Below are 25,193 nucleotides of genomic sequence, written 5' to 3'. Positions count from 1 at the left end.
GGAAAGCCTGTAATGGTCACTGGAAGCTGTGTCAGAGCCAAATCACCCCATTCCCAGCAAGGTCTGCCAGAGCAAATCCACCAAATCCACTTAAAATGCTTGGGGAGGGGGGTAAAAAAAAAAATCCTACCTTAAAAAAGTTATTTTGGATAAATCACAACCTTACAGGAACGCTGTGCCTCAGTTTTGCCAATGACAGGTGGGGGTGACAGAAGTGCCACTCAAGCAATTCCCAGCAGGGCTGTGAATCTCGTTTGATCAACATTTGTGAAGCCACCAGGCAGACTCTGAGAGGGGAATTGCTGCGGGAGAGCTGCTGTGGTTGTTGCTCGTTCCCCAGGTGCCTGAGAGAGGGAGCTTGGCAGAGTTCCTGCAGAAACGTCCTTGTGAGCTCAGATGGAGACGAGCCCTCACAGGCAGAGAGGATTCATTGCCAACCCGGGGGGCTCAGATCTGAGCTCAGAACCCGGGCAAGGCTCCACCAGCTCGGGCTGCCCCGTGAGGGGCAAAATCAGGGAATGGTTTGGGTTGGAAGGGACATTTAAGGGTCAGCTTGGGCATCACACACATGGGAAAACCGTGAGCATCACACATTGGGTAAAACCATGAGCATCACACACCTGGGATAAACCATGAGCATCACACACCTGGTAAAACCAACACACACCTGGTAAAACCATGAGCATCACACATTGGGTAAAACCATGAGCATCACACACCATGAACATCACACAGCTGGTACAACCATGAGCATCACACACCTGGTAAAACCGTGAGCGTCACACATTGGGTAAAACCATGAGCAACACACACCATGAACATCACACAGCTGGTACAACCATGAGCATCACACAGCTGGTAAAACCAACACACATCTGGGTAAAACCATGAGCATCACACACCTGGGATAAACCATGAGCATCACACACCTGGGATAAACCATGAGCATCACACATTGGGTAAAACCGTGAGCATCACACACCATGAACATCACACAGCTGGTACAACCATGAGCATCACACACCTGGGTACAACCATGAGCATCACACACCTGGGTAAAACCATGAGCATCACACACCTGGGATAAAACTGTGAGCATCACACACCTGTTTAAAACCATGAGCATCACACACCATGAACATCACACACCTGGTAAAACCAACACACACCTGGGATAAACCATGAGCATCACACAACTGGTACAACCATGGGCATCACACACCTGGTAAAACCGTCACACATCTGGGTAAAATCATGAGCATCACACCCTTGTAAAACCATGTACATCCACACCTGGTAAAACCATGAGCATCACACACCATGAGCATCACACACCATGAGCATCACACACCATGAGCATCACACACCTGGTAAAACCAGCTGAGCTCTGCCAAAAGAGAGGAGCCCACATGTCCAGAACACCTTGGAAGTGTCCAAAGCCGGGGTTGGACAGGGCTTGGAGCACCCTGGGCCAGTGGAAGCTGTCCCTGCCCTGTCCCTGTTTTTCCCAACCCAAACCATTGGGAAAAAGCCAAATTCCCATCTTTCCCCTCCTCCCGCCCTCCTGCCTTCATCACCTCCTTTTTTCCCGAGGACAAATCCCCATCTTTTGCCTGTGTGAGGAGAAACCCACAACTTCTGCCTGCGTGAGGATGCTCCTGTGGGGATGCTCTGCCCGCTCCATCCCTTCCCGCGTCCCGTCAGCAACAGGGACGGGACACACGGGCAGGGGGCTCCGGGTGATGGGGGCTCCCGGGTCCATCACTCTGCTGTCCCCCCGTGTCCCCCCGTGTCCCCGCAGCCCCTCCCGCGGCCGAGGGCGGACCCCGGGCCCCGCAGCCCGGATGCCGCCGCCGCGTTCCTGCGTTCCTGGCCGCTCTCCCGGCGCCGCTTCCTGCGGGATCCGCCGCGGGGAGGGGGCCCAAGGGCTTCTCCTCCTCTGGCCGGGTTATTTTTTCCGGTGGGAAGAGCCAAAGGCGGCGGTACCCCCTTCCCGCCCCCCCCTCCTCTCCGCAGCAGCAGCACATGGGAAGCAAAAGTTTTCCTCCTCCTCCTCCTCCTCTTCCTCCTCCTCCTCCTCCTCCTGCTGCCGCTGCTCGGTGCCGTCGCCCCCCGAGGATGCTCGGGCTCCGCTCGGATGTCCCGACGGACAGCGGGGAATAGAGCGCGGCTGGGAGCGGAGCCGAGCCCGCATCTTCCGCAGGGATCCGCGGGGAGAGGAGCGGCAGGGCCGGAGTAACGCGATGGTTTAAGGGCGCCCCGGGCCGGGCCGCGCCGCCCCGCTCCGCCATGGGCACCGCGATGTGCTCCCGCCGGCACAAGGCGCTGCTGCCCCCCGCGCTCGGCCTGCTCGGCCTGGCCGGCCTGGCCTCGGCCGCGCTGCTCTACGGGCACCTCCAGAGCAGGGTGCGGGGCGCCGAGGCGCTGGCGCAGAAATACAAACTGCAGCAGGAAGCGCTGTCGGCACAGCTGCAAGGTGAGTGAGGGACCCGTGTGAGTGACCCCTGTGAGCGACCCCTGAGTGACCCAGGTGAGGACCCGGGAGTGAGTGACCCCTGTGAGGCCGGCCCGTGAGGGACCCTGAGCTGAGTCGGGGACCCTGGAGCCTAGACGGGACCCTGTGAGTGACCCCTAGTGACCTGAGTGACCCCTGAGAGTGACCCCTGTGAGCGACCCCTGTGAGCGACCCCTGTGAGTGACCCCTGTGAGAGACCCCTGAGAGTGACCCCTGTGAGTGACCCCTGTGAGTGACCCCTGTGAGGGACCCCTGTGAGTGACCCCTGTGAGTGACCGGTGAGTGAGCCCCTGTGAGGACCCGGGTGACCCCTAGGTGAGTGACCCCGTGAGTGACCCTGAAGAGTGACCCCTGTGAGGGACCCCTGTGAGGGACCCCTGTGAGCGACCCCTGTGAGTGACCCCAGGGTGAGTGAGTGACCCCTGTGAGTGACCCTGGAGTGACCGGGTGATGACTGACCCTGGACCCAGTGAGTGAGGGACCTGTGAGGACCCCAGGGTGAGTGACCCCGAACCCTGTGAGTGGACCCTGTGAGTGACCCCTGAGCCGGTGAGTGAGTGATGACCCCTGAGAGTGACCCCAGGGTGAGTGACCCCAGGGTGAGTGAGTGACCCCTGTGAGTGACCCCTGTGAGGGACCCCTGTGAGTGACCCCAGGGTGAGTGAGACCCTCCAGAGGTATGAGTGACCCTCGAGCGCCTAATGCCAGTGAGTGACGCTCAGCCAATGAGTGACCCCTCCAGAACCCCAGGGTGAGTGAGTGACCCCTGTGAGTGACCCCTGTGAGTGACCCCAGGGTGAGTGACTGACCCCTCCGGAGCCCCAAAGTGAGTGAGGGACCCCTGTGAGTGACCCCAGGGTGAGTGACCAGCTCCGGAGCCCCAAGATGAGTGACCCCTCCAGAACTGTCCGTGTGAGTGACCCCAGGGTGAGTGACCCCTTGGAGCCCCAGGGTGAGTGGACCCCAAGGTGAGTGAGTGACCCCTCTGGAGCTCCAAGAGTGAGTGACCCCAAGATGAGTGACCCCTCCAGGGCCCCAAGATGAGGGAAAAATATCTCATTTTTTTTAATTGGTGGGAAAAAATCCTATTTTTTTTAATGGCGGGGAATATATCTGAATTTAAATGGTGCGGAAAATATCTAATTTTTGTTTTTAACGGTAGAAAAAAAATCTGAATTTTTTTTGTTAACGGTAGGCGAAAATCCGATTTTTTTTTTATTTTTAATGGCGGTAAAGAATCAGATTTTTGTTTTAATAATGGGACAAAGATGAGAGGGGATAAACGGAGTTTTCCTGCTGTCCCCAGTGGTGTACGAGCACCGGGCCCGCCTGGAGCGCTCCCTGCAGAAGGAGAGGGGCGAGCACAAGAAAACCAAGGAAGGTGAGACCCCACTGGCCCCAATGGCCCCAAAGGTGGCTGGAGAAATATATAGAAATATAAATATGCTGAGCAATGCTTTATTCAAACATCACACTAGAAATAAATAAAAATATAAAATAAAAATAAAAATATAAATATACATATGCATATACATATGCATATACATATACATATAAATACAGATGTAAATATAAATATAAATATAAATATAAATATAAATATAAATATAAATATAAATATAAATATAAATATAAATATAAATGCAAATATAAACAGAACAATGCTTTGTTCAAACATTACAACTTTATTATAACTATAACTGTAACTATAACTATAACTGTAAGCATAACTATAACTAACTATAAATATAAATATAAATACAGATGTAAATATAAATATAAATAAATAAAAATAAATATAAATGCAAATATAAACAGAACAATGCTTTATTCAACCATTAAACCTTTTATTATAACTATAACTATAACTATAACTATAACTATAACTATAACTATAACTATAGATTTTAATAAATACAGATATAAATATAGATATAAATGCAAATATAAACAGAACAATGCTTTGTTCAAACATTACAACTTTATTATAACTATAACTAAAAACATATAAATGTAAATATTATATACATATTAATATACATATTAATATAGATATAAGTGTAAACTGAACAATGCTTTATTCAACCATTACAACTTTATTATAAATATAAATATTTACATATATATGCTGAATGATGCTTTATTCAACCATTACAACTTTATTATAAATATAAATATTTATATATATGCTGAACAATGCTTTATTCAAACATTACAACCCTTTCACCCATTTCACCGCCTTCTTTTCTCCCTTTTCCAGATTTTTTAGTGTACAAGTTGGAAGCTCAGGAAGCTCTCAACAAGGAGAAGGTGGGTGTGCTCTGTGCAGGGCTGTGTCCCAAAATGAGAAATATTTACCCCAAAATGGGAAATATTTGCCCCACAATGGGAAATATTTGCCCACAGTGACAAATATTTGCCCCACAATGGGAAATATTTACCCCAAAATGAGAAATATTGCCCCACAATGAGAAATATTTACCCACAATAACAAATATTTTCCCCACAGTGAGAAATATTTGCCCCACAATGGGAAATATTTGTCTCACAATGACAAATATTTGCCCCACAATGACAAATATTTGCCCACAATGGGAAATATTTGCCCCAAATAAGAAATATTTACCCCAAATAAGAAATATTTGTCCCACAATGGGAAATATTTGTCCCACAATGGGAAATATTTGTCCCACAATAAGAAATATTTTCCCCACAATAAGAAATATTTGCCCCACAATGGGAAATATTTGTCCCACAATGGGAAATATTTGTCCCACAATGAGAAATATTTGTCCCACAATGAGAAATATTTGCCCCACAATGAGAAATATTTGCCCCACAATAAGAAATATTTGCCCCAAATAATAAATATTTACCCCACAATGAGAAATATTTACCCCACAGTGAGAAATATTTTTCTCACAATGAGAAATCTTTGTCCCAAAATGAGAAATATTTACCCCAAAATGACAAATACTTGTCCCACAATGGGAAATATTTTTCCCACAATGGGAAATATTTTTCCCACAGTGAGAAATATTTGTCCCACAATGGGAAAGATTTACCCCAAATAAGAAATATTTGCCCCACAATGGGAAATATTTTTCTCACAATGACAAATATTTGCCCCACAATGACAAATATTTGCCCCACAATGAGAAATATTTGTCCCACAATGGGAAATATTTGTCCCACAATGAGAAATATTTGCCCCACAATGAGAAATATTTGCCCCACAATGAGAAATATTTGCCCCACAATGACAAATATTTTCCCCACAATGAGAAATATTTGCCCCACAATGAGAAATATTTGTCCCACAATGGGAAATATTTACCCCAAATAAGAAATATTTGCCCCACAATGAGAATTTTTTTTTTCTGGTGCCATCTGAGCCCAAACAAGCCACTCCATCTCACACATTTCATCCCAACCCTGGCGAAAAACAAGATAAAAACTCAACATTTTCCTGCCTTGTGTGTTTCTGTGGGATTTTCTCCCTTTCCTGGGTTTTTCTGGGTTCTAATTGCACTTTTGGATCTTTTTTCCCTCCCCAGCAAGACTCCATGAACAGATACGGCGCCCTCAGCTCCCAGCACAAGATCCTGAAGGTAAGGCAGCTTTTCCTGCTGAGTTTTAGGGCTTTTCTTCGTAATTTTTCTATTTTTATTTATAATTTTTCTTGCTGCACCATCAGCCCTTGAGCACTTTTATCACCCAGGGTTTGGCTGCTTTTTCTGGGTCTCTCAGTGTGAAAATGGGATTTATGCATTGGAGGTCACCTTTGGTCTCCTACTAAATATTCCAGTCTGTGAAGAGGCTCAGCTTAAAGCATTTTATAGCATTTTATACAATTTTATACAATTTTATAGCATTTTTTAGCTCATCACCTGCCCTACCTGAAGCACACCTGGATGTTCAATTTTTACATTGAACCAACCATCTCCTTTTTGTTTTTTTGTTTTAAACTGCGTTTACAGCTGGTGAAAGACAAAACCAGCCCTTGGGGCGGTGGGAGATTTCCAAAAAAATGGGATTTTTATTTTTTTTTCTCAGAAAAATGCAGTTTTTAGCCCATTTTGAGGCTGTGGGTAACAGTTCTGCCCAGGCAGGGACGTTCCCAGTGGGAGTGGCGGGGTCAGGAGGGAATCGCTGCCAGGAATGGCACTGGCACGGCTGGGAATGGGATCTTTGGGGCCATTTGGGTTCATTTTGGGGCCATTTGGGTTCATCTTGGGTTCATTTTGGGGCCATTTTGGTTCATCTTGATCTCATTTTGGGACCATTTTCGTTCATCCTGGGATCAATTTCAGACCATTTTGGTTCATTTTGGGACCATTTTGGTTCATTTTGGGACCATTTTCGTTTATCCTGGGTTCATTAGGATTGAGTCCCCCAAATAAACCCAATCTTGAGTTTATTTCTGGACCATTTTGGGACCGTTTTGGTTCATCCTGGGTTCATTTTGGACCATTTTTGTTTATCTTGGGACCATTTTGGTTCATTTTGGGACCATTTTTTGGGACCATTTTGGGTTCATTTTGGGACCATTTTTGTTCATTTTGGGACCATTTTGGTTCATTTTGGGACCATTTTGGGTTCATTTTGGGACCATTTTGGGTTCATTATGGGACCATTTTGGTTCATCCCGAGACCATTTTTTGGGACCATTTTGGCTGATCCTGGGTTCATTTTGGGGCCATTTGGTTTCATCTGGGGTTGATTTTGTGACCACTTTGGTTCATCTTGGGACCATTTTGGTTCATTTTGGGACCATTTTGGGACCATTTTGGTTCATCCCAAGACCATTTTTTGGGACCATTTTGATTTATCTTGGGATCAATTTCGGACCATTTTGGTTCATTTTGGGGCCATTTTGGTTTATCCTGGGTTCATTATGATTGAGTCCCCCAAATAAACCCAATCTTGAGTTTATTTTGGGACCATTTTGGTTGATCCTGGGTTCATTTTGGAGCCATTTTGGTTCATCCCGGGACCATTTTTTGGGACCATTTTGGCTGATCCTGGGTTCATTTTGGGGCCATTTGGTTTCATCTGGGGTTGATTTTGTGACCATTTTGGTTCATTTTGGGACCATTTTTTGGGACCATTTTGGTTCATCTTGGTCTCATTTTGGGACCATTTTTGTTCATCTTGGGGCCATTTTGGTTCATTTTGGGACCATTTTGGGTTCATTTTGGGACCATTTTGGTTCATTTTGGGACCATTTTGGTTCATTTTGGTTCATTTTGGGACCATTTTGGTTCATTTTGTGACCATTTTGGTTCATTTTGGGGCCATTCTGGTTCATCCTGGGTGCAGCCCGGGCTGGGCTCTGCTGCTGCCCGTGCTGTCTCCATGGAGGAGCTCCTTTCCATCAATCCCTGCTTTATTCTGTAGCTCAGCACCCCCTGCCCCGTTTTCCTCCCCAGAACCAGCACGACGACGTCAAGAAGCAGCTGCTGGAGCTGCAGCTGCAGCACAACAGCCTCAGGCTGGAGCACAGGAAGAGCCTGGAGAGCCACGGCCAGAAAGTGGCCCAGCTGCAGCAGCAGAGGGACAGCGAGGTCACCAACCTGCAGGGTGAGGGGAAACACAAAAATCAAATTATTGCTCTGAGCCCTGGGGCGAGCAATGGGAGCTGGGGAAGAGCCCGGAGAGAAGGAATTGCTGGAGCGGGTTTGGGGTTCCTGGGCTTGGAGAGGTCAGGGGGGATTTGTGGGGAGAAAGGGAGATGCCACACGTGGGAAAAAATGAAAAAAATAATATATTTTTAAACAAATGTCTTCTCCTCCTGCAGACACGGTGCAGAAACTCAGAGAAGAGAGCAAACTGCTCAGGAAAGCTCACCTGGAGGTGCACTCGCAGCTCCTCAGTGCCCAGGTAACCACCCGGGCAAACATTCTCCAAATAATAAATATTGTATAAATGATAAATATCCTCCAAATAATAAATATCCTCCAAATAATAAATATCCTCCAAATAATAAATATTCTCTAAAGAGTAAATATTCTCCAAATCATGAATCCAGCTCCCAGCAGGGAGATGTTTAACCCTGTGTGAGGTTTCTCTGTGTCCTTCTCTCTCCTCAGTGCCCAGGTAACCACCTGGGCAAGCAGCCCCTAAAGAATAAATATTCTATAAATAATAAATATTCTCCAAATAATAAATATTCTCTAAATGATAAATATTCTCCAAATAATGAATCCAGCTCCCAGCAGGGAGATATTTAACCCTTTATGAGGTTTCTCTGTGTCCTTCTCTCCCCTCAGTGCCCAGGTAACCACCTGGGCAAACATTCTCCAAATAATAAATATTGTATAAATAATAAATATTCTCTAAATAATAAATATCCTCCAAATAATAAATGTTCTCTAAATAATGAATCCAGGTCCCAGCAGGGAGATGTTTAACCCTTTATGAGGTTTCTCTGTGTCCTTCTCTCCCTTCAATGCCCACGTAACCACTGGGCAAACATTCTCCAAATAAAAAATATTCTCTAAATAATAAATATTGTATAAATGATAAATATCCTCCAAATAATAAATATTCTCTAAAGAATAATTATTCTCTAAATCATAAATCCAGCTCCCAGCAGGGAGATATTTAACCCTTTATGAGGTTTCTCTGTGTCCCTCTCCTCCCCTCAGTGCCCAGGTAACCACCTGGGCAAACATTCTCCAAATAATAAATATTGTATAAATAAAAAATATTCTCTAAATAATAAATATTCTCTAAATGATAAATATTCCCTAAATAATAAATATTCTCCAAATAATAAATATTCTCTAAATGATAAATATTCTCCAAATCATGAATCCAGCTCCCAGCAGGGAGATGTTTAACCCTTGATGAGGTTTCTCTGTGTCCTTCTCTCCCTTCAATGCCCAGGTGACCGCCTGGGCAAACATTCTCCAAATAATAAATATTGTATAAATAATAAATATTCTCTAAATGATAAATATCCTCCAAATAATAAATATTCTCTAAAGAATAATTATTCTCTAAATAATGAATCCAGCTCCCAGCAGGGAGATATTTAACCCTTTATGAGGTTTCTCTGTGTCCTTCTCTCCCCTCAGTGCCCAGGTAACCACTGGGCAAACATTCTCCAAATAATAAATATTGTATAAATGATAAATATCCTCCAAATAATAAATATCCTCCAAATAATAAATATTCTCCAAATAATAAATATTCTCTAAAGAATAATTATTCTCTAAATAATAAATCCAGATCCCAGCATGTTTAACCCTTTATGAGGTTTCTCTGTGTCCTTCTCCTCCCCTCAGTGCCCAGGTAACCACCCGGGCAAACATTCTCCAAATCATAAATATTGTATAAATGATAAATATTCCCTAAATAATAAATATCCTCCAAATAATAAATATTCTCTAAAGAATAATTATTCTCTAAGTAATGAATCCAGCTCCCAGCAGGGAGATGTTTAACCCTTTATGAGGTTTCTCTGTGTCCTTCTCTCCCCTCAGTGCCCACGTAACCGCCTGAGCAAACATTCTGCAAATAATAAATATTGTATAAATAAAAAATATTCTCTAAATAATAAATATTGTATAAATGATAAATATCCTCCAAATAATAAATATTCTCTAAAGAATAATTATTCTCTAAATAATAAATCCAGATCCCAGCATGTTTAACCCTTTATGAGGTTTCTCTGTGTCCTTCTCTCCCCTCAGTGCCCAGGTAACCGCCTGGGCAAACATTCTGCAAATAATAAATATTCTCTAAAGAGTAAATATTCTCTAAATGATAAATATTCTCTAAGTGTTAAATATTGTAAAATAATAAATATTCTCCAAATAATGAATCCAGCTCCCAGCAGGGGATGTTTAACCCTGTGTGAGGTTTCTCTGTGTCCTTCTCTCCCCTCAATGCCCACGTAACCACCCGGGCAAACATTCTCCAAATAATAAATATTCTATAAATAATAAATATTCTCCAAATAATAAATGTTCTCTAGGTGATACATAGTCTTTAAATAATAGACAATATTTAGAGTTCCCTGTTCCCAGCAGGGAGATGTTTAACCCTTTATGAGGTTTCTCTGTGTCCTTCTCTCCCCTCAATGCCCAGGTAACCACCTGGGCAAACATTCTCCAAATAATAAATATTGTATAAATAATAAATATTCTCTAAATGATAAATCTTCTCCAAATCATGAATCCAGCTCCCAGCAGGGAGATGTTTGACCCTTTGTGAGGTTTCTCTGTGCCCTTCTCTCCCGCAGGCGCAGATGGAGGAGTTCAGGCAGCTCAAGGAAGCTCTGCAGAAGATGCCGGGCCTGAGAGGAGGAGGAGGAGGAGGAGGAGGAGGAGGAGGAGGAGGAAGGAAGGGGCAGCAGCCCCTGGTGCCAGCCAGCACCCACCTGCAGCCGGGGAGGCCCCAGGTGTGGAATTCCCTGGGATTCCCTGTGGGATTCCCTGGAAAAGCCCGGGATGAACATTCTGCAAGGCTGCCGGGGCCTCAAAACAACGAAGAGCAGAGTTTGCTCTTGTCCTTCCTCCCTTCCTTCCTTTTTGGAATTATTCCTTTTTGGAATTTTTAAATGATTCCCAGCCAAACCTGGATCTGAATGATTCTTTTTGGAATTATTCCTTTTTTGGAATTATTGAATTATTGGAATTATTGAATTATTCCCAGCCAAACCTGGATCTCAATTATTCCTTTTTGGAATTATTGAATTATTCCCAGCCAAACCTGGATCTCAATTGTTCCTTTTTGGAATTGCTGAATTATTCCCAGCCAAACCTGGATCTTAATTATTCCCTTTTGGAATTATTCCTTTTTTGTAATTATTGAATTATTCCCAGCCAAACCTGGATCTCAATTATTCCTTTTTGGAATTATTCCCCTTTTGGAATTATTGAATTATTCCCAGCCAAAGCTTGATATGAATTTTTCGTTTTTGGAATTATTGAATTATTCCCACCCAAACCTGGATCTGAATTATTCCTTTTTTGGAATTATTCCTTTTGGGAATTATTAAATTATTCCCAGCCAAACCTGGATCTGAGTTATTCCTTTTTTGGAATGATTGAATTCTTCCCAGCCAAAGCTTGATATGAATTTTTCCTTTTTGGAATTATTGAATTATTCCCAGCCAAAGCTGGATCTGAATTATTGAATTATTCCTTTTTTGGAATTATTCCTTTCTGGAACTACTGAATTATTCCCAAGCCAAAGCCGAATCAGAATTATTCCTTCTTGGAATTATTGAATGATTCCCAGGCAAAGCTGGATCTCAGTTATTCCTTTTTGGAATTATTGAATTATTGGAATTATTGAATGATTCCCAGGCAAAGCTGGATCAAATTTTTCCTTTTTGGAATTATTGAATTATTGGAATTATTGAATTATTGGAATTATTGAATGATTCCCAGCTAAAGCTGGATCTCAGTTATTCCTTTTTGGAATTATTGAATTATTGGAATTATTGAATTATTGGAATTATTGAATGATTCCCAGCTAAAGCTGGATCTCAGTTATTCCTTTCTGGAATTATTGAATTATTGGAATTATTGAATGATTCCCAGGCAAAGCTGGATCAAATTTTTCCTTTTTGGCTGCATGAGAGGAAGGGTCCTCAACTGCAGGGTGGGCAGGGCAGATTTCTTCTGGAGCACTCGAAGGTGGTTTTTTCTTTGATTAAGGATTTTCTGGCCCAGGTTTGGGACTGTTTTATATATATATATATATAAAATAGATTTCTATTGATATTTATTTATTGATCTAAATCCAGGGGTGTTTTTGCAGGGTGTGGAGATGCAGATGCACATCCAGGTGAGGAGCCACGAGCAGAGCCCGGCCCCTGGGCTGGCCCTGCCTGAGCCAGGACCAAAATCCGCAGCAGAAAATGCGCCAGGGCCGGGCAGAGAGCTGCCAGCGCACAGGTTGGTGGCACCAAATCCCTCAAAACGGGGATTTTCAATGGGTTTGGGGACACAGAATTCTTCTACTTTGTGTTTGGGGTAAAGATGCCCAAAAGGAGCATCCTTCTTGTCTGTACTGTGGGTTTGCTTGAAAAAATGGGGTTTGTCACTGGTCTCGGTGACACAAAATTCTACTTTGACCTTTTGGGATGAAGATGCCCAAAATGAGCATCCCTCCACTTGATTTTACTGGAGGTTTGCTTCAAAAATGGGATTTTTCACACAAAATTCTTCTACTCTGTGTTTGGGGTGAAGATGCCCAAAAGGAGAGCATCCTTCTTGTCTGTACTGTGGATTTGCTTGAAAAACTGGAGTTTTTACGGGTTTTGGTCACACAAAATTATTCTACTCTCAGCTTTTGCCCAAAAGGAGCATTCCCCTTCTTGTCTTTATTGTGGGTTTGCTTGAAAAATGGAATTTTTTTTTACTGGTTTTGCTGGAATTCCTGGGATTCCGGGCATCCAGTGGATGCTGCACAGATGTGGGGAATGGATTTGTAGAGAATTTTAAAATTTTTATAGTGGGTTTATGTAGTATGTATTTACATGTGAATTTTGAGGTGAGAAATGCTGATTTCAAAATGTTATGGTGTATTATATTGTATTATGCTATGTTATTACATATATATATTATATTATAGTATATATGTAATATATACTATATTACATAATGTATAGTGTATATATATAAAATAACATGTTATTACAATATATACATTATATTATAGCATATTATTATTATATATACTCTATATATACATATTATAGTATATATGTAATGCATACTATATTACATAATGTATCTAGTACCTATATAATAACATATGTTATTACAATATGTACATTATATTATAGTATATTATTATATATACTATATATAGTATATATATAGTATATATAGTGTGTATATATATAGTATATATATAGTATATATATAGTATATACTATATATATTATATAGTATATATACTACATATATAGTATATATAAACTATACGTAGTATATATATTATTATATATACTATATTATAGTATAGTATATACCATTATATATCATTATATAATATACAATTATTGTATTATATATCATTATTATATTACATTATATTATATATCATTATATATCACTATATATCATTATATATCACTATATTATATATCAGTGTATTATATATCATTATTTTATGACACTACATGAATATAATACAGTATAATAAAATAATAAATGAGCCTTTGGAGCACGTGGGGTCAATGCTGATCGTTCCTCCCTGCCAACCCCACCCACCCCTGTCTGTCTGCAGCTGGCAGGTCCCTGTGAGCCCGGGGGATGCCCGGGGGATGCCCAGGAGTGCCCAGGACACCCCCAGGGATGGGCACAGGGGCAGCACCCGGAGCCCAGGGACAGGGACAGCGGCACACGGGGACGGGGCCGACCAGGAGGAGCTGCAAATGGGTATGGAAATGATCCATTTTATTTTATTTTATTTTATTTTATTTTATTTTATTTATTTATTTATTCATTTATTTATTTCATTTCTATCACATTTATCTTAATTTATTTCGTTTATTCATTCATATTTTATTTTTTTTTTTTTAAGATTAAATTGAATTTGAAGTGATATATGCTCAGTGTCTAAAAGTCAAATATTTTACATACAACATCGTATCCATAAAGGTTGGCAAAAATTAATTTTTTTTTTAGATTACATTTAATTTTAATGAATTTGAAATTTGAACCAGGGAATGTTCAATGTCAACATATCTTTGTTAAAGTATAATTGTAATTCAATAAATTGCACAAATAATTTATTGTTTTTCTAGCCTATCGTTTTCTTAAACTTTACTAACTGGTATAATTTATATCCAATGTTACTGTTCCATACATTCAATATTCTTTTTATAGTATATCATTTAATTATATATTATATTAATATTATATATTATATAGTATATATATATATATATATTTTATATATATAATATATATTAATTATATTATATTATATATATATTATATATTCATTCAAACTTATATAATTTTATATTATATTATATATTATATTATAATTATTTTATATAATCATTAAACTTATTTTTATATTTATATATTTATAATTTCTATTTCATATTCTATATTTTCTATTCTACATATTATATATTATATAATATATTATATATTATATAATATATATTATATATTATATATTTTGCCTATATTTTAATATATTAGTCATTATATATTTCTATATCTGTATTTATATATTTTTATACTGTATATTCTGGTCCCTGTCCCTGGCAGATGCAGGAGTCATCGACAGGGAGCTGCACTCCCAGAAAGAGCCCGAGGCCCAGGAGCCCATGGTGAGTGACCAGAGCACCACCAACCCCCAAAGGCTGGGAAAGGACCTTAAATCTCATCTGAGCCCATCCTCAGCCACCTCCCACTGTCCCAGGGTGCTCCAAACTTGGAAAGGACCTTAAATCTCATCTGACCCCATCCTCAGCCACCTCCCACTGTCCCAGGGTGCTCCAAACTTGGAAAGGACCTTAAATCTCATCTGCCCCATCCTCAGCCACCTCCCACTGTCCCAGGCTGCTCCAAGCCCTGCCCAGCCCGCCTGGGAGAAGTTTTCACCTTCTCATCCTTCCCTCTTTCACCCGGATGCAATTCTGTCTGTAAGAGTCCATAAGAGCTCGATCAGTCAATAATTACCCAGAGGTTTCTGTGGACTCCAAACTCGCTGGGTGCAGAGGGATAACAGAGATGGTTCAGGGTTTTTGAACAAACCCCAACAGGCTTGGAGAGGTGCAAGCGCTCCTGGCTTGCTGGGAGAGGCAGGGTGCTGCCTCCTGAGGGAATAAATAAAATCAAATAAATAAATGAAAATAAATAACTAAAAGCCACAAGAGGCTTTTCCTGTCCAGGTGCCAGATGATGCTGCAGATCCTGCCCAGGACCCCAACAACCAGGGGGAGGATGAGTTTGAGGAGGCTGAGCTGGAGAGACCTGACTTTGAGGAGAAGGCGGGAGCCTCGGAGAAGCTCAAGGAGCCCAGAGTTAAAGAAGAGTGGAAGGAGAAGCCACCAAAGGTGACAACCAGCAGGGCCAGGAGGGACCCCAGCTGGGGATGGTGGGTGGGCAGAGAGCTGAAGGGCTGCAAGGGAAACATCAGATTCCTGGTGGATCCATAATCCAAATTCCTGGTGGATCCATAATTCAAGTTCCTGGTGGATCCACAATCCAAATTCCTGGTGGATCCATAATCCAAGTTCCTGGTGGATCCATAATTCAAGTTCCTGGTGGATCCATAACCCAAATTCCTGGTGGATCCATAATCCAAATTCCTGGTGGATCCATAATCCTGATTCCTGGGTGGATCCATAATCCTGATTCCCAAGTGGATCCACAATCCAAATTCCTGGTGGATCCATAATCCAAATTCCTGGTGGATCCATAATCCTGATTCCTGGTGGATCCATAATCCAAATTCCTGGTGGATCCATAATCCAAATTCCTGGTGGATCCACAATCCAAATTCCTGGTGGATCCATAATCCAAATTCCTGGTGGATCCATAACCCAAATTCCTCATGGATCCATAGTCCTGATTCCTGGGTGGATCCATAATCCAAATTCCTGATGGATCCATAATCCAAATTCCTGGTGGATCCATAATCCTGATTCCCAAGTGGATCCACAATCCAAATTCCTCATGGATCCACAATCCAAATTCCTGGTGGATCCATAATCCAGATTCCTGGTGGATCCACTCCTCAGTGGATCCACAACCCAAATTCCTGGTGGATCCATAACCCAAATTCCTGGTGGATCCATAATCCTGATTCCTGGGTGGATCCATAATCCAAATTCCTGGTGGATCCACAATCCAAATTCCTCATGGATCCATAACCCAAATTCCTGGTGGATCCATAACCCCCTTTGAGATGTGGCAGGAGCAGAAAGCTCTTTGGCAGGTTTCTCAAACCCAACCTATTTTTTCTTCCACTGGTTGTAATGGAACTTGAAATCTACATTTCTTAGGACTTTTTGGTCTTTTGTTTTCGTTCTGCTTGTGGTTTTTATCAGCACCAGCAGCATTTCAGAGCTCTGCCTCCTTGTTGGCTTCCCTGCAGATGGAATCCATTTGTTTCACCAAGTGTTTCTTGCTGCCTGAAGCCAGACTCTGCACCAGGGAAATGTTCATTTGTTTTGACAAGCAGCTGAACGTTGCTTGTTTTAAAAAAAGAAAAGGAGTGTTTTATCTGTCAGGCTCCAAAATCATGATTAATGGTGGGATTAAGAAAGGAAAAAAAGAAATCCGGGCCAATGAAATCAAACAAGAGAGAGGTGCTGGCACCTCCTTGAGATGAGTGAAAATGTGGAAAGAATTAGTGATGTAAATACCTGGCTCTCAGATCTGGCTGCGCTGTGCTCCCTAAAGCTCTACCCTAAAAAACCCAAAATTTTCCAGATGCAACAGCCCTGGGGCCCTCCTGCTGCAGGAGAGAGGAGCTGGGAAAAGAGACTGGGTGGCAAAAAAATAAATGGAGTTTGTGCTGCCTGATTGTCCCTCTGCTCCCCTGACCTGCCCTGGCTGTGGGGCAGGAGCTGGTCCTGGCAGCAGGCTGGGACTCGGGGCTTTGGCTGCTCATGGTGACCCCAAAATGTGTCAGAAAATCTCTTTTACCAGCCCCAAAATGTGTCACAAAGTCTCTTTTACCAGCCCCAAAATGTGTCAGAAAATCTCTTTTACCAGCCCCAAAATGTGTCACAAAGTCTCTTTTACCAGCCCCAAAATGTGCCAGAAAATCTCTTTTACCAGCCCCAAAATGTGTCACAAAGTCTCTTACCAGCCCCAAAATGTGTCACAAAGTCTCTTTTACCAGCCCCAAAATGTGTCAGAAAATCTCCTTTACCAGCCCCAAAATGTGTCAGAAAATCTCTTTTACCAGCCCCAAAATGTGTCAGAAAATCTCTTTTACCAGCCCCAAAATGTGTCAGAAAATCTCTTTTACCAGCCCCAAAATGTGTCACAAAGTCTCTTTTACCAGCCCCAAAATGTGTCACAAAGTCTCTTTTACCAGCCCCAAAATGTGTCACAAAGTCTCTTTTACCAGCCCCAAAATGTGTCAGAAAATCTCTTTTTTACCAGCCCCAAAATGTGTCAGAAAATCTCTTTTACCAGCCCCAAAATGTGTCACAAAGTCTCTTTTACCAGCCCCAAAATGTGTCACAAAGTCTCTTTTACCAGCCCCAAAATGTGTCAGAAAATCTCTTTTACCAGCCCCAAAATGTGTCAGAAAATCTCTTTTACCAGCCCCAAAATGTGTCACAAAGTCTCTTTCCCCAGCCTGGCACTTGAAGGAGTCAGAACTCTTCAGTTCTCACTCTCAAGGTTGTTTATTGTTTCTTATCTATAAAATTCTCTCTCCTGATCGAGGTCCTCTCAGCAGGACAGACAGAGGCACTCTGGTGTTATCTCTTTATACTAAAAACTACAATATTTACAATTCCTTCCCAATACCCATCACCTGTGTTAGACAGTGAGCTTCTACTCTAAACCAACCCAAAAGTGCCACCATCACCCAGAAGATGGAGGCCAAGAAGAAGAAGAAGAAGGAGAAAGGCTGGACACGCCCAGATCCCTCCATCTTGCCCCCCGAACCCCCATTCTAAAAATCCCAAAAAAATCAATTTTTCACCCCATGATAAGTTCACTATTATTCTACTTAAACTTTTGTGGCTTGTAGATCTTCATATAAGTTGGTAATTTTTTTTCCATGGGTCATAATCAAAGTCACAGAGTCTGGGGCTCTGTGCCAGGGTCTCTGATTCCCCTGGCAGGGACAGACAGACAGACAGACAGACAGAGGGATGCCCTGAATTCCCACACCTGGGCACTGCCAACCCTGCCTGTGTTTTCCAGGATGCTGGCAGAGCTGCCAAGCCCAGGGAAGAGCCACTGGAGGATTACCAAGAAGATCAGGAGCAAGAAATTGTACGACACCAAGGTTCTTCCTCTTTCCTCTCTGCTGTGGGGTCACCTGGGGAATTTGGGGGGATTCAGCTTTTGGGGAGCCAGGGGTGAGCAGGGACCCCAGGTCTGCCTCTGTGAGGGGTCCAGGAGCTCATTGCTGCCTTTTGCAGGTGTTCAGAGCATCCTTTGTGCTCTTTGTGCCCTCCTGCTTTGTGTCTGCAGCAGCCGAGCTGTGGGGTGCTCCCAAACAGCAAAGGGGGGAATTATAGCAGGAATTATAGCAGGAATCACAGGAGGAATTATAGGAGGGATTATAGGAGGAATCACTGCAGGAATCAATCATAGGAGGAATCACAGGAGAAATTATAGGAGGAATTTTAGGGAGAATCACAGGAGGAATCACAGCAGGAATCAGTCACAGGAGGAATTATAGGAGAAATTACAGGAGGAATTATAGGAGGAATTATAGAAGGAATCACTGCAGGAATCACAGCAGGAATCAGGAATCATAGGAGAAATTACAGGAGGAATTATAGCAGGAATCACAGGAGGAATTATAGGAGGAATTATAGGAGGAATCACTGCAGAAATCAATCATAGGAGGAATCACAGGAGGAATTTTAGGAGGGATTTTAGGAGAAATTAATCACAGGAAGAATCACAGCAGTCAATCATAGGAGGAATTATAGGAGAAATTACAGGAGGAATCACAGGAAGAATTATAGAAGGAATCACTGCAGGAATCACAGGAGGAATCAGTCACAGGAGGAATTATAGGAGAAATTACAGGAAGAATGATAGGAGGAATTATAGAAGGAATCACTGCAGAAATCACAGGAGGAATCAATCATAGGAGAAATCACAGGAGGAATTATAGGAGAAATCACAGGAGGAATTATAGGAGGGATTTTAGGAGGAATCACTGCAGGAATCAATCATAGGAGGAATCACAGGAGAAATTACAGGAGGAATTTTAGGGAGAATCACAGGAGGAATCACAGCAGGAATCAATCATAGGAGGAATTACAGGAGGAATTTTAGGGAGACTCACAGGAGGAATTATAGAAGGAATCACTGCAGGAATCACAGGAGGAATCAATCATAGGAGAAATTACAGGAGGAATTTTAGGGAGAATCACAGGAGGAATTATAGGAGGGATTTTAGGAGAAATTAATCACAGGAGGAATCACAGGAAGAATCACAGCAGTCAATCATAGGAGGAATTATAGGAGAAATCACAGGAGGAATTATAGGAGGGATTTTAGGAGGAATCACTGCAGGAATCACAGCAGGAATCAGTCACAGGAGGAATTATAGGAGAAATTACAGGAGGAATCACAGGAAGAATTATAGGAGGAATTATAGAAGGAATCACTGCAGGAATCACAGGAGGAATCAATCATAGGAGAAATTACAGGAGGAATTATAGCAGGAATCACAGGAGAAATTATAGGAGGGATTTTAGGAGGAATCACTGCAGGAATCACAGCAGGAATCAATCACAGGAGGAATTACAGGAGGAATTATAGCAGGAATCACAGGAGAAATTATAGGAGGGATTTTAGGAGAAATTAATCACAGGAGGAATCACAGCAGTCAATCATAGGAGGAATTATAGGAGAAATCACAGGAGGAATTATAGGGAGAATCGCTGCAGGAATCACAGCAGGAATCAGTCACAGGAGGAATTATAGGAGAAATTACAGGAGGAATTATAGCAGGAATCACAGGAGGAATTATAGGAGGAATTTTAGGAAGAATCACAGGAGGAATCACAGCAGGAATTTCACAGGAGGAATTACAGGATGAATCACAGGAAGAATTATACAAGGAATCACTGCAGGAATCAATCACAGGAAGAATTATAGGAGGAATTTTAGGGGGAATCACAACAGGGATCAATCCCAGCAGGAACCAAGGCTGTGCCAGTGCAGCAATACCAGATCAATGTTTTTCAAGCATGAGCTGGACAGGATCACCCTGGCACCTTCAGAAATAGAAATGAATCCTTTTCCAGTCTCATTCATTCCCTCCCTGCCCTTTGTGAGTGGCTCCTGAGGGGTTTTCCTGCAGTTTCCCCAGGATTGCTGAGGGTTTGGGAATGAAGGGAAATACAGAGCAGGGTTGGTGTCAGGTCTCCTCTCCCTGAGTGATGATTCCAGGCCTCTTGAAGGTGTCTCCAGTGGATGCTTGGAGCTCAAATCCTCCCTGGAGGCTCTGCATGGCCTGGCTGGGGTGGGTGGCACAGTTTGAAATGTGGAGGATGTAAAATATCAGCTCCTGCTCTTCACATCTGCCCCTCGTGCAGCACAGGCGACAGGCTGAGGTATCAAAGCTGAGATATCAAAGCTCCACTGCACTGCCAGGATATTAAAATGTGCCTAAAACACCTCTGAAGGTGCCACCAGAGGTGGGTTCTGCCCTGTTTTCCCAGGTTTCCAAGCTGGGCTGGGTTGGTGGAACAGTTCTGCTCAGGGACAGCGTGGTTTGCTTTGGGATCTCCTTTTCCAGGATTTCCTTTTTGCTGATTTTTTTCCCTTTCCTGGCTGTTCCCATCACAGGAGGATCATGGAGGGGAGGTGGATGACAACGACGACCTGGAGCTTGTCCAGGAGCAGAAGGAGCCTGTGGGGAGGCAGGGAGGTGCTGGCAAGAAGGATGATTACTTCTGAGAGCTGCTGGAAATGCAGGATGCTGCAGGAATGAGGGGATGGCAGCGAAACACTGCCCACAGCAATGCAGGAGGAGAGAGATCCCCCAAACAAAGAGGGGTTTGCAGATGAAAAGACGAAAATCCCATCTCAGTGTGGGGCCAGTGCTGCCTCAGAGATCTCAGACTGGGGATGATCTTACCCCGCTGCTTTTCTTAGGAGCACTTTTTGATTTACTGTGTTCTTCGCCCTCCTGTTTTTCACATCCCCTTTCTGAGCTGGAGAGGGTTTTTGGGGCCGGTTTTGGGGGTGTTTTTTACCCCCCCTGGGCAGCAGAGGGGTCCCTGGACTCACTCAAATACAAAGGAATCTGTCTTCATAAATGATTTTGTGTTTCTTTAACACATCCCGTGAGCAGGGTGGGGAGGGAACCAGAGGAAATTTCCTGTTCTTTGCCCTGGAGCTGTGCAAGAGAGCACCAACCACAGCCAGAAAAATGTGTGTGTGTGGATGTGGACACTTTCCTGCTGCAGGAACCCTCCAGAAACTGGGAGTGAATCCTTGCAGAGCCCTCCTTGCCCTTCCTTTGAGCTGTGTGACATTCCTGCTGAGTGTCCCTTGGAATCCTGTGCCCCTGCTGGAGGTGAGGGCTGCCCTGAGCTCTTCCCCATGGGGACAGTGACAGCCATGCCAAGAAACAGGAAAAAAAAAAAAAAAGAATATTTTCAGCCCAACGAATGCAGTTCCAGCCTGGTTGGATTCTTGCCAGTCTCCCAGCAGCAGCCAAGGTAAATTTTGTCTCTTCTAGAGAGGTTTTGATCAGCAAGATGGGAGCTGTTGGTGGAGCGGATTGAATCCTGTGGGACTTTACTCAGCCTCCAAAAGATTTGCCTGACCTCAGGGACAAAGCAGGAACAGTCAGCTGGAATGGAAAATGAAAGGAGGATGGTTTAATCACGATATCTCAAAGCCCAGAGCCTGCTTCAAGTGATAAGAGCAGGGCAGAGCTGTCCCACTGCTGCCCTGAGCTGTGTCCTCCTTCCTCATCACCTCAACCACAAACACAGGGAATTGTGCCTGAATCTCATCACCTGCTAAAACATCAGAGCATCTTTGTTCTCTATTTGAATTAGCTGAGCTCTTTCTAATCCCTTGTTTGTGGCATATTTTGCAAGCACTTTTAGGCACTGGGGAAAACAATATTTATTTCCCAACAAGCTCAGCCTTTTTCATTCTGACAGCATTGATTATTTTTGTTTTTCTTCCACTGGTTGTAATAGAGCTTGAAATTTACATTTCATAGGAGTTTTTGGTTCTTTGTTTTCATTCTGCTTGTGTTTCTTACCAGCACAATCAGCTGTGCAAGTCCAACTCTGGCATGGAGCAGAATAAGGAAAGGGACAATTTCAGGAAATTATCCTTTAGCCAAGAGCCAGAGCTGCTCATGGAGCTCAGTAAGGAGCTCCCTACCAAACCCTGGTGGGGTTTAAGATGCACAAAATGGCCAACTATCTTTTGTTACAGGGCATTTTAAGGATAAACTGTCCAATTAAGTAATGATACCTAAATTAATTTCCCTTTTAACCCAATAACTGATCACTCGACCCCACAATGTGGACTTTTCTGTCCAATCACACAAAAGCACCCAAACCCATGGAGAAGCAGGAAGAAGAAGGTAAAGAAGAACAACCTGTCTCTGCCCTAAAGCCTCCATCTTGCTTCATATTAATTTCTATATTCTAAAACCCCAAACTCTTACATTTTCCACCCTGTGATCCCCAAACCCCAAACTCTTCAAGTTTTCCACTTCTAACCAGCCCCACACCCACCATCCCAGTTCCATCATTCCATTTTGGAGCCCTTCTCCACAGCCTCAGGTCCAATGCCGTTTTCTCTGCCTGTCAGCACAGAAAGCTCTAATTTTAAACAGAAAGTTTAATATTTTCAGCAGCCAGGGTTCCATCACCCAGCTGTGTTCAGCTCAGCTCTCCCTCCCTGGCTCTGGCTGCCTCAGCCCTGACTGGAAGTGAATCAAGCACTGCAAATAGCAGCCCAATGGGGGTGAGGCTGCTCGTGGATTCAGGCTGCAGGAAAATCTAAATTAGGAGGCAGATTCTCTGTGCTTGCACGTCTAGGGTGAGTAATCCTCAGAGTTATGACTCGGGGGGAAGTGCAGCAACTGGGCTGGACGCAAAGCTCCCAGCTTGGAGGGTGCTTTAGGAACCATATGTCTGTCATGTGCTGAGAGCAAACATCTCTGCCCTGGGGACTGGCTGCCCTGGCCACATCTGAGGCTAAAATTAGCAGAGTGCTGCATAAATTGTGAGCTGGAGGCTGTCAGTGCTTCACTGCCTGGCCCACAGCGAGTTCTGATACTCCTTCAGTGTTTCCTTGAGAAGAGACAATAAATCCAGAGGAGGAGAAGCAGGAAAGCCAAAGCCTGTGGTGGTGCTGGGTCTGGCTGGAGGCTCTGAAGCAATCTGGGATCCTGCTGGGGCTTCTCAGCTTGGAACATCACGGAGCTGAGCAGCAGAATGCTGAAGCAATGCCATGAAATAGCCCAGGCTGGGTTTTGCTGCACAGAACAAATCTCAGGAAACAGATGGATTGATAAGAGAGCAAACAATGAGATAAAGGATTCCCAGGGAGCCAGCACAGCCAGGCTGGCCAAGCCAAAGCACAGGGGCCTGCTTGGCTCTGCATAAATAATTGGGGTTTTGCTCGGCCACAGTGCAAGGCCAAAAAAAGTGCAGAAGTGTAGTTAACCCATAGTTTTATCATTTTTTTGATGGGCCTTCACTGCTGTGCCAACCATTTTCCCTCCCTGCAGCACACTCCAGACCCTTGGATCTCCCAGCAGAACTCAGGGTGAGTTCATCACATGTTGTTATGATCACGAGTTGTTGATCACAAATTGTTGATCACAAGTTGTTCCTCACAAGTTGTCCATCACAAGTTGCTCCTCACAAGTTGTCGATCGCAAATTGTTCATCACAAGTTGTTCCTCATAAGCTGTTCATCACAGGTTGGTGATCACAAGTTGTTCCTCAGAAGTTGCTCATCACAAGTTGTCCCTCACAAATTGTCCATCACAAATTGTCCCTCACAAGTTGTTCCTCACAAGTTATCACAAATTGTCCCTCACAAATTGTCCATCACAAGTTGTTCCTCACAAATTGTCCCTCACAAATTGTCCATCACAAGTTGTCCCTCACAAGTTGTCCCTCACAAATTGTCCATCACAAATTGTCCATCACAAATTGTCCCTCACAAGTTGTCCCTCACAAATTGTCCATCACAAGTTGTCCATCACAAATTGTCCATCACAAGTTGTTCCTCACAATTTGTCCATCACAAGTTGTTCCTCACAAGTTATCACAAATTGTCCATCACAAATTGTCCATCACAAATTGTCCATCACAAGTTGTCCATCACAAGTTGCTCCTCACAAGTTATCACAAGTTGCTCCTCACAAATTGTCCATCACAAGTTGTTCCTCACAAGTTATCACAAGTTGTCCATCACAAGTTGTCCATCACAAGTTGTCCATCACAAATTGTCCATCACAAGTTGTCCATCACAAGCAGCCACAGAGGCTGGTGCCAGATCTCCTCCCTGGACACAGCAGTGACAGCTCTGGAACAATCATTGCTGTCAGAAGGACACAAAGTTTGAAGGAGGAAAATCTTGGTTTGGCTCCAGCCACTCCCTGAACACGCTCACCTTGCTCAGGAAGGGCTGTCAGAGCTCCAGGTTTTGCATCCTGGCTGAATTCCACACGCAAATTTGCCAAGAAGTGCCTTCAGCAGCACAGCACCTCTTCTGCTCCAGTATCTGAGTGTTCTCCAAGCCATAACTGCACCTTCAGCATCCTTTTCTATGCTGATTTTATTTTTTTATTGATCCCTCTTGCTATCAAAGGAGATTCCTGACAACTTTCCATAGGCTAGCAGACACCCCCATTCAATCTGGTGAAAAATTAGATGTGGAAATAACTTGAAATACTTGATATTGGTAAATTAAAGATTTCCTCAGGAAGCACACACTTGAAAAATCCAACAGGAAAAGGTGCCCTGATGTCAGACCATTTGTGTTCA

The 25,193-nt window shown here is 43.2% G+C and overlaps 1 protein-coding gene across 3 annotated transcripts; it reads left to right on the top strand.

Moving 5' to 3' along the window:
* The first annotated feature begins 1,905 nt into the window (after positions 1–1,905).
* LOC135456670 (Golgi integral membrane protein 4-like) lies at positions 1,906–24,168 on the top strand. Of its 3 annotated transcripts, none has more exons than XM_064730677.1 (13): positions 1,907–2,476; positions 3,822–3,896; positions 4,776–4,825; positions 6,073–6,126; positions 7,948–8,098; positions 8,316–8,398; positions 10,767–10,925; positions 12,293–12,429; positions 13,769–13,920; positions 14,767–14,828; positions 15,393–15,557; positions 18,394–18,478; positions 21,007–24,168. In XM_064730677.1, the coding sequence occupies exons 1-13, from the start codon at positions 2,290–2,292 to the stop codon at positions 21,030–21,032; spliced, it is 1,386 nt and encodes a 461-aa protein (XP_064586747.1). In that variant the 5' UTR covers positions 1,907–2,289; the 3' UTR covers positions 21,033–24,168. The 3 variants fall into 3 exon arrangements, with proteins under 3 accessions (XP_064586748.1, XP_064586747.1, XP_064586745.1); XM_064730675.1 differs by having other exon boundaries at positions 1,908–2,476; positions 18,394–18,465; XM_064730678.1 differs by lacking the exon at positions 10,767–10,925 and having other exon boundaries at positions 1,906–2,476; positions 18,394–18,465.
* Positions 24,169–25,193: the final 1,025 nt, after the last annotated feature.

Source organism: Zonotrichia leucophrys, chromosome 21 (genome assembly GCF_028769735.1).
Source record: "Zonotrichia leucophrys gambelii isolate GWCS_2022_RI chromosome 21, RI_Zleu_2.0, whole genome shotgun sequence".
NCBI lineage: Eukaryota > Metazoa > Chordata > Aves > Passeriformes > Passerellidae > Zonotrichia > Zonotrichia leucophrys.
The sequence above is the reverse complement of the archived record's forward strand: the minus strand, read 5'-3'. Positions and strand labels throughout refer to the sequence as shown.

Bases quoted from the DNA above. Each gene is read 5' to 3' on its own strand.
- LOC135456670 (XM_064730675.1), top strand. From the start codon at position 2,290: ATGGGCACCGCGATGTGCTCCCGCCGGCACAAGGCGCTGCTGCCCCCC. The intron at 2,477-3,821 runs GTGAGTGAGGGA...TGCTGTCCCCAG, and splicing joins GCTGTCGGCACAGCTGCAAG to TGGTGTACGAGCACCGGGCC. The intron at 3,897-4,775 runs GTGAGACCCCAC...TCCCTTTTCCAG, and splicing joins GCACAAGAAAACCAAGGAAG to ATTTTTTAGTGTACAAGTTG.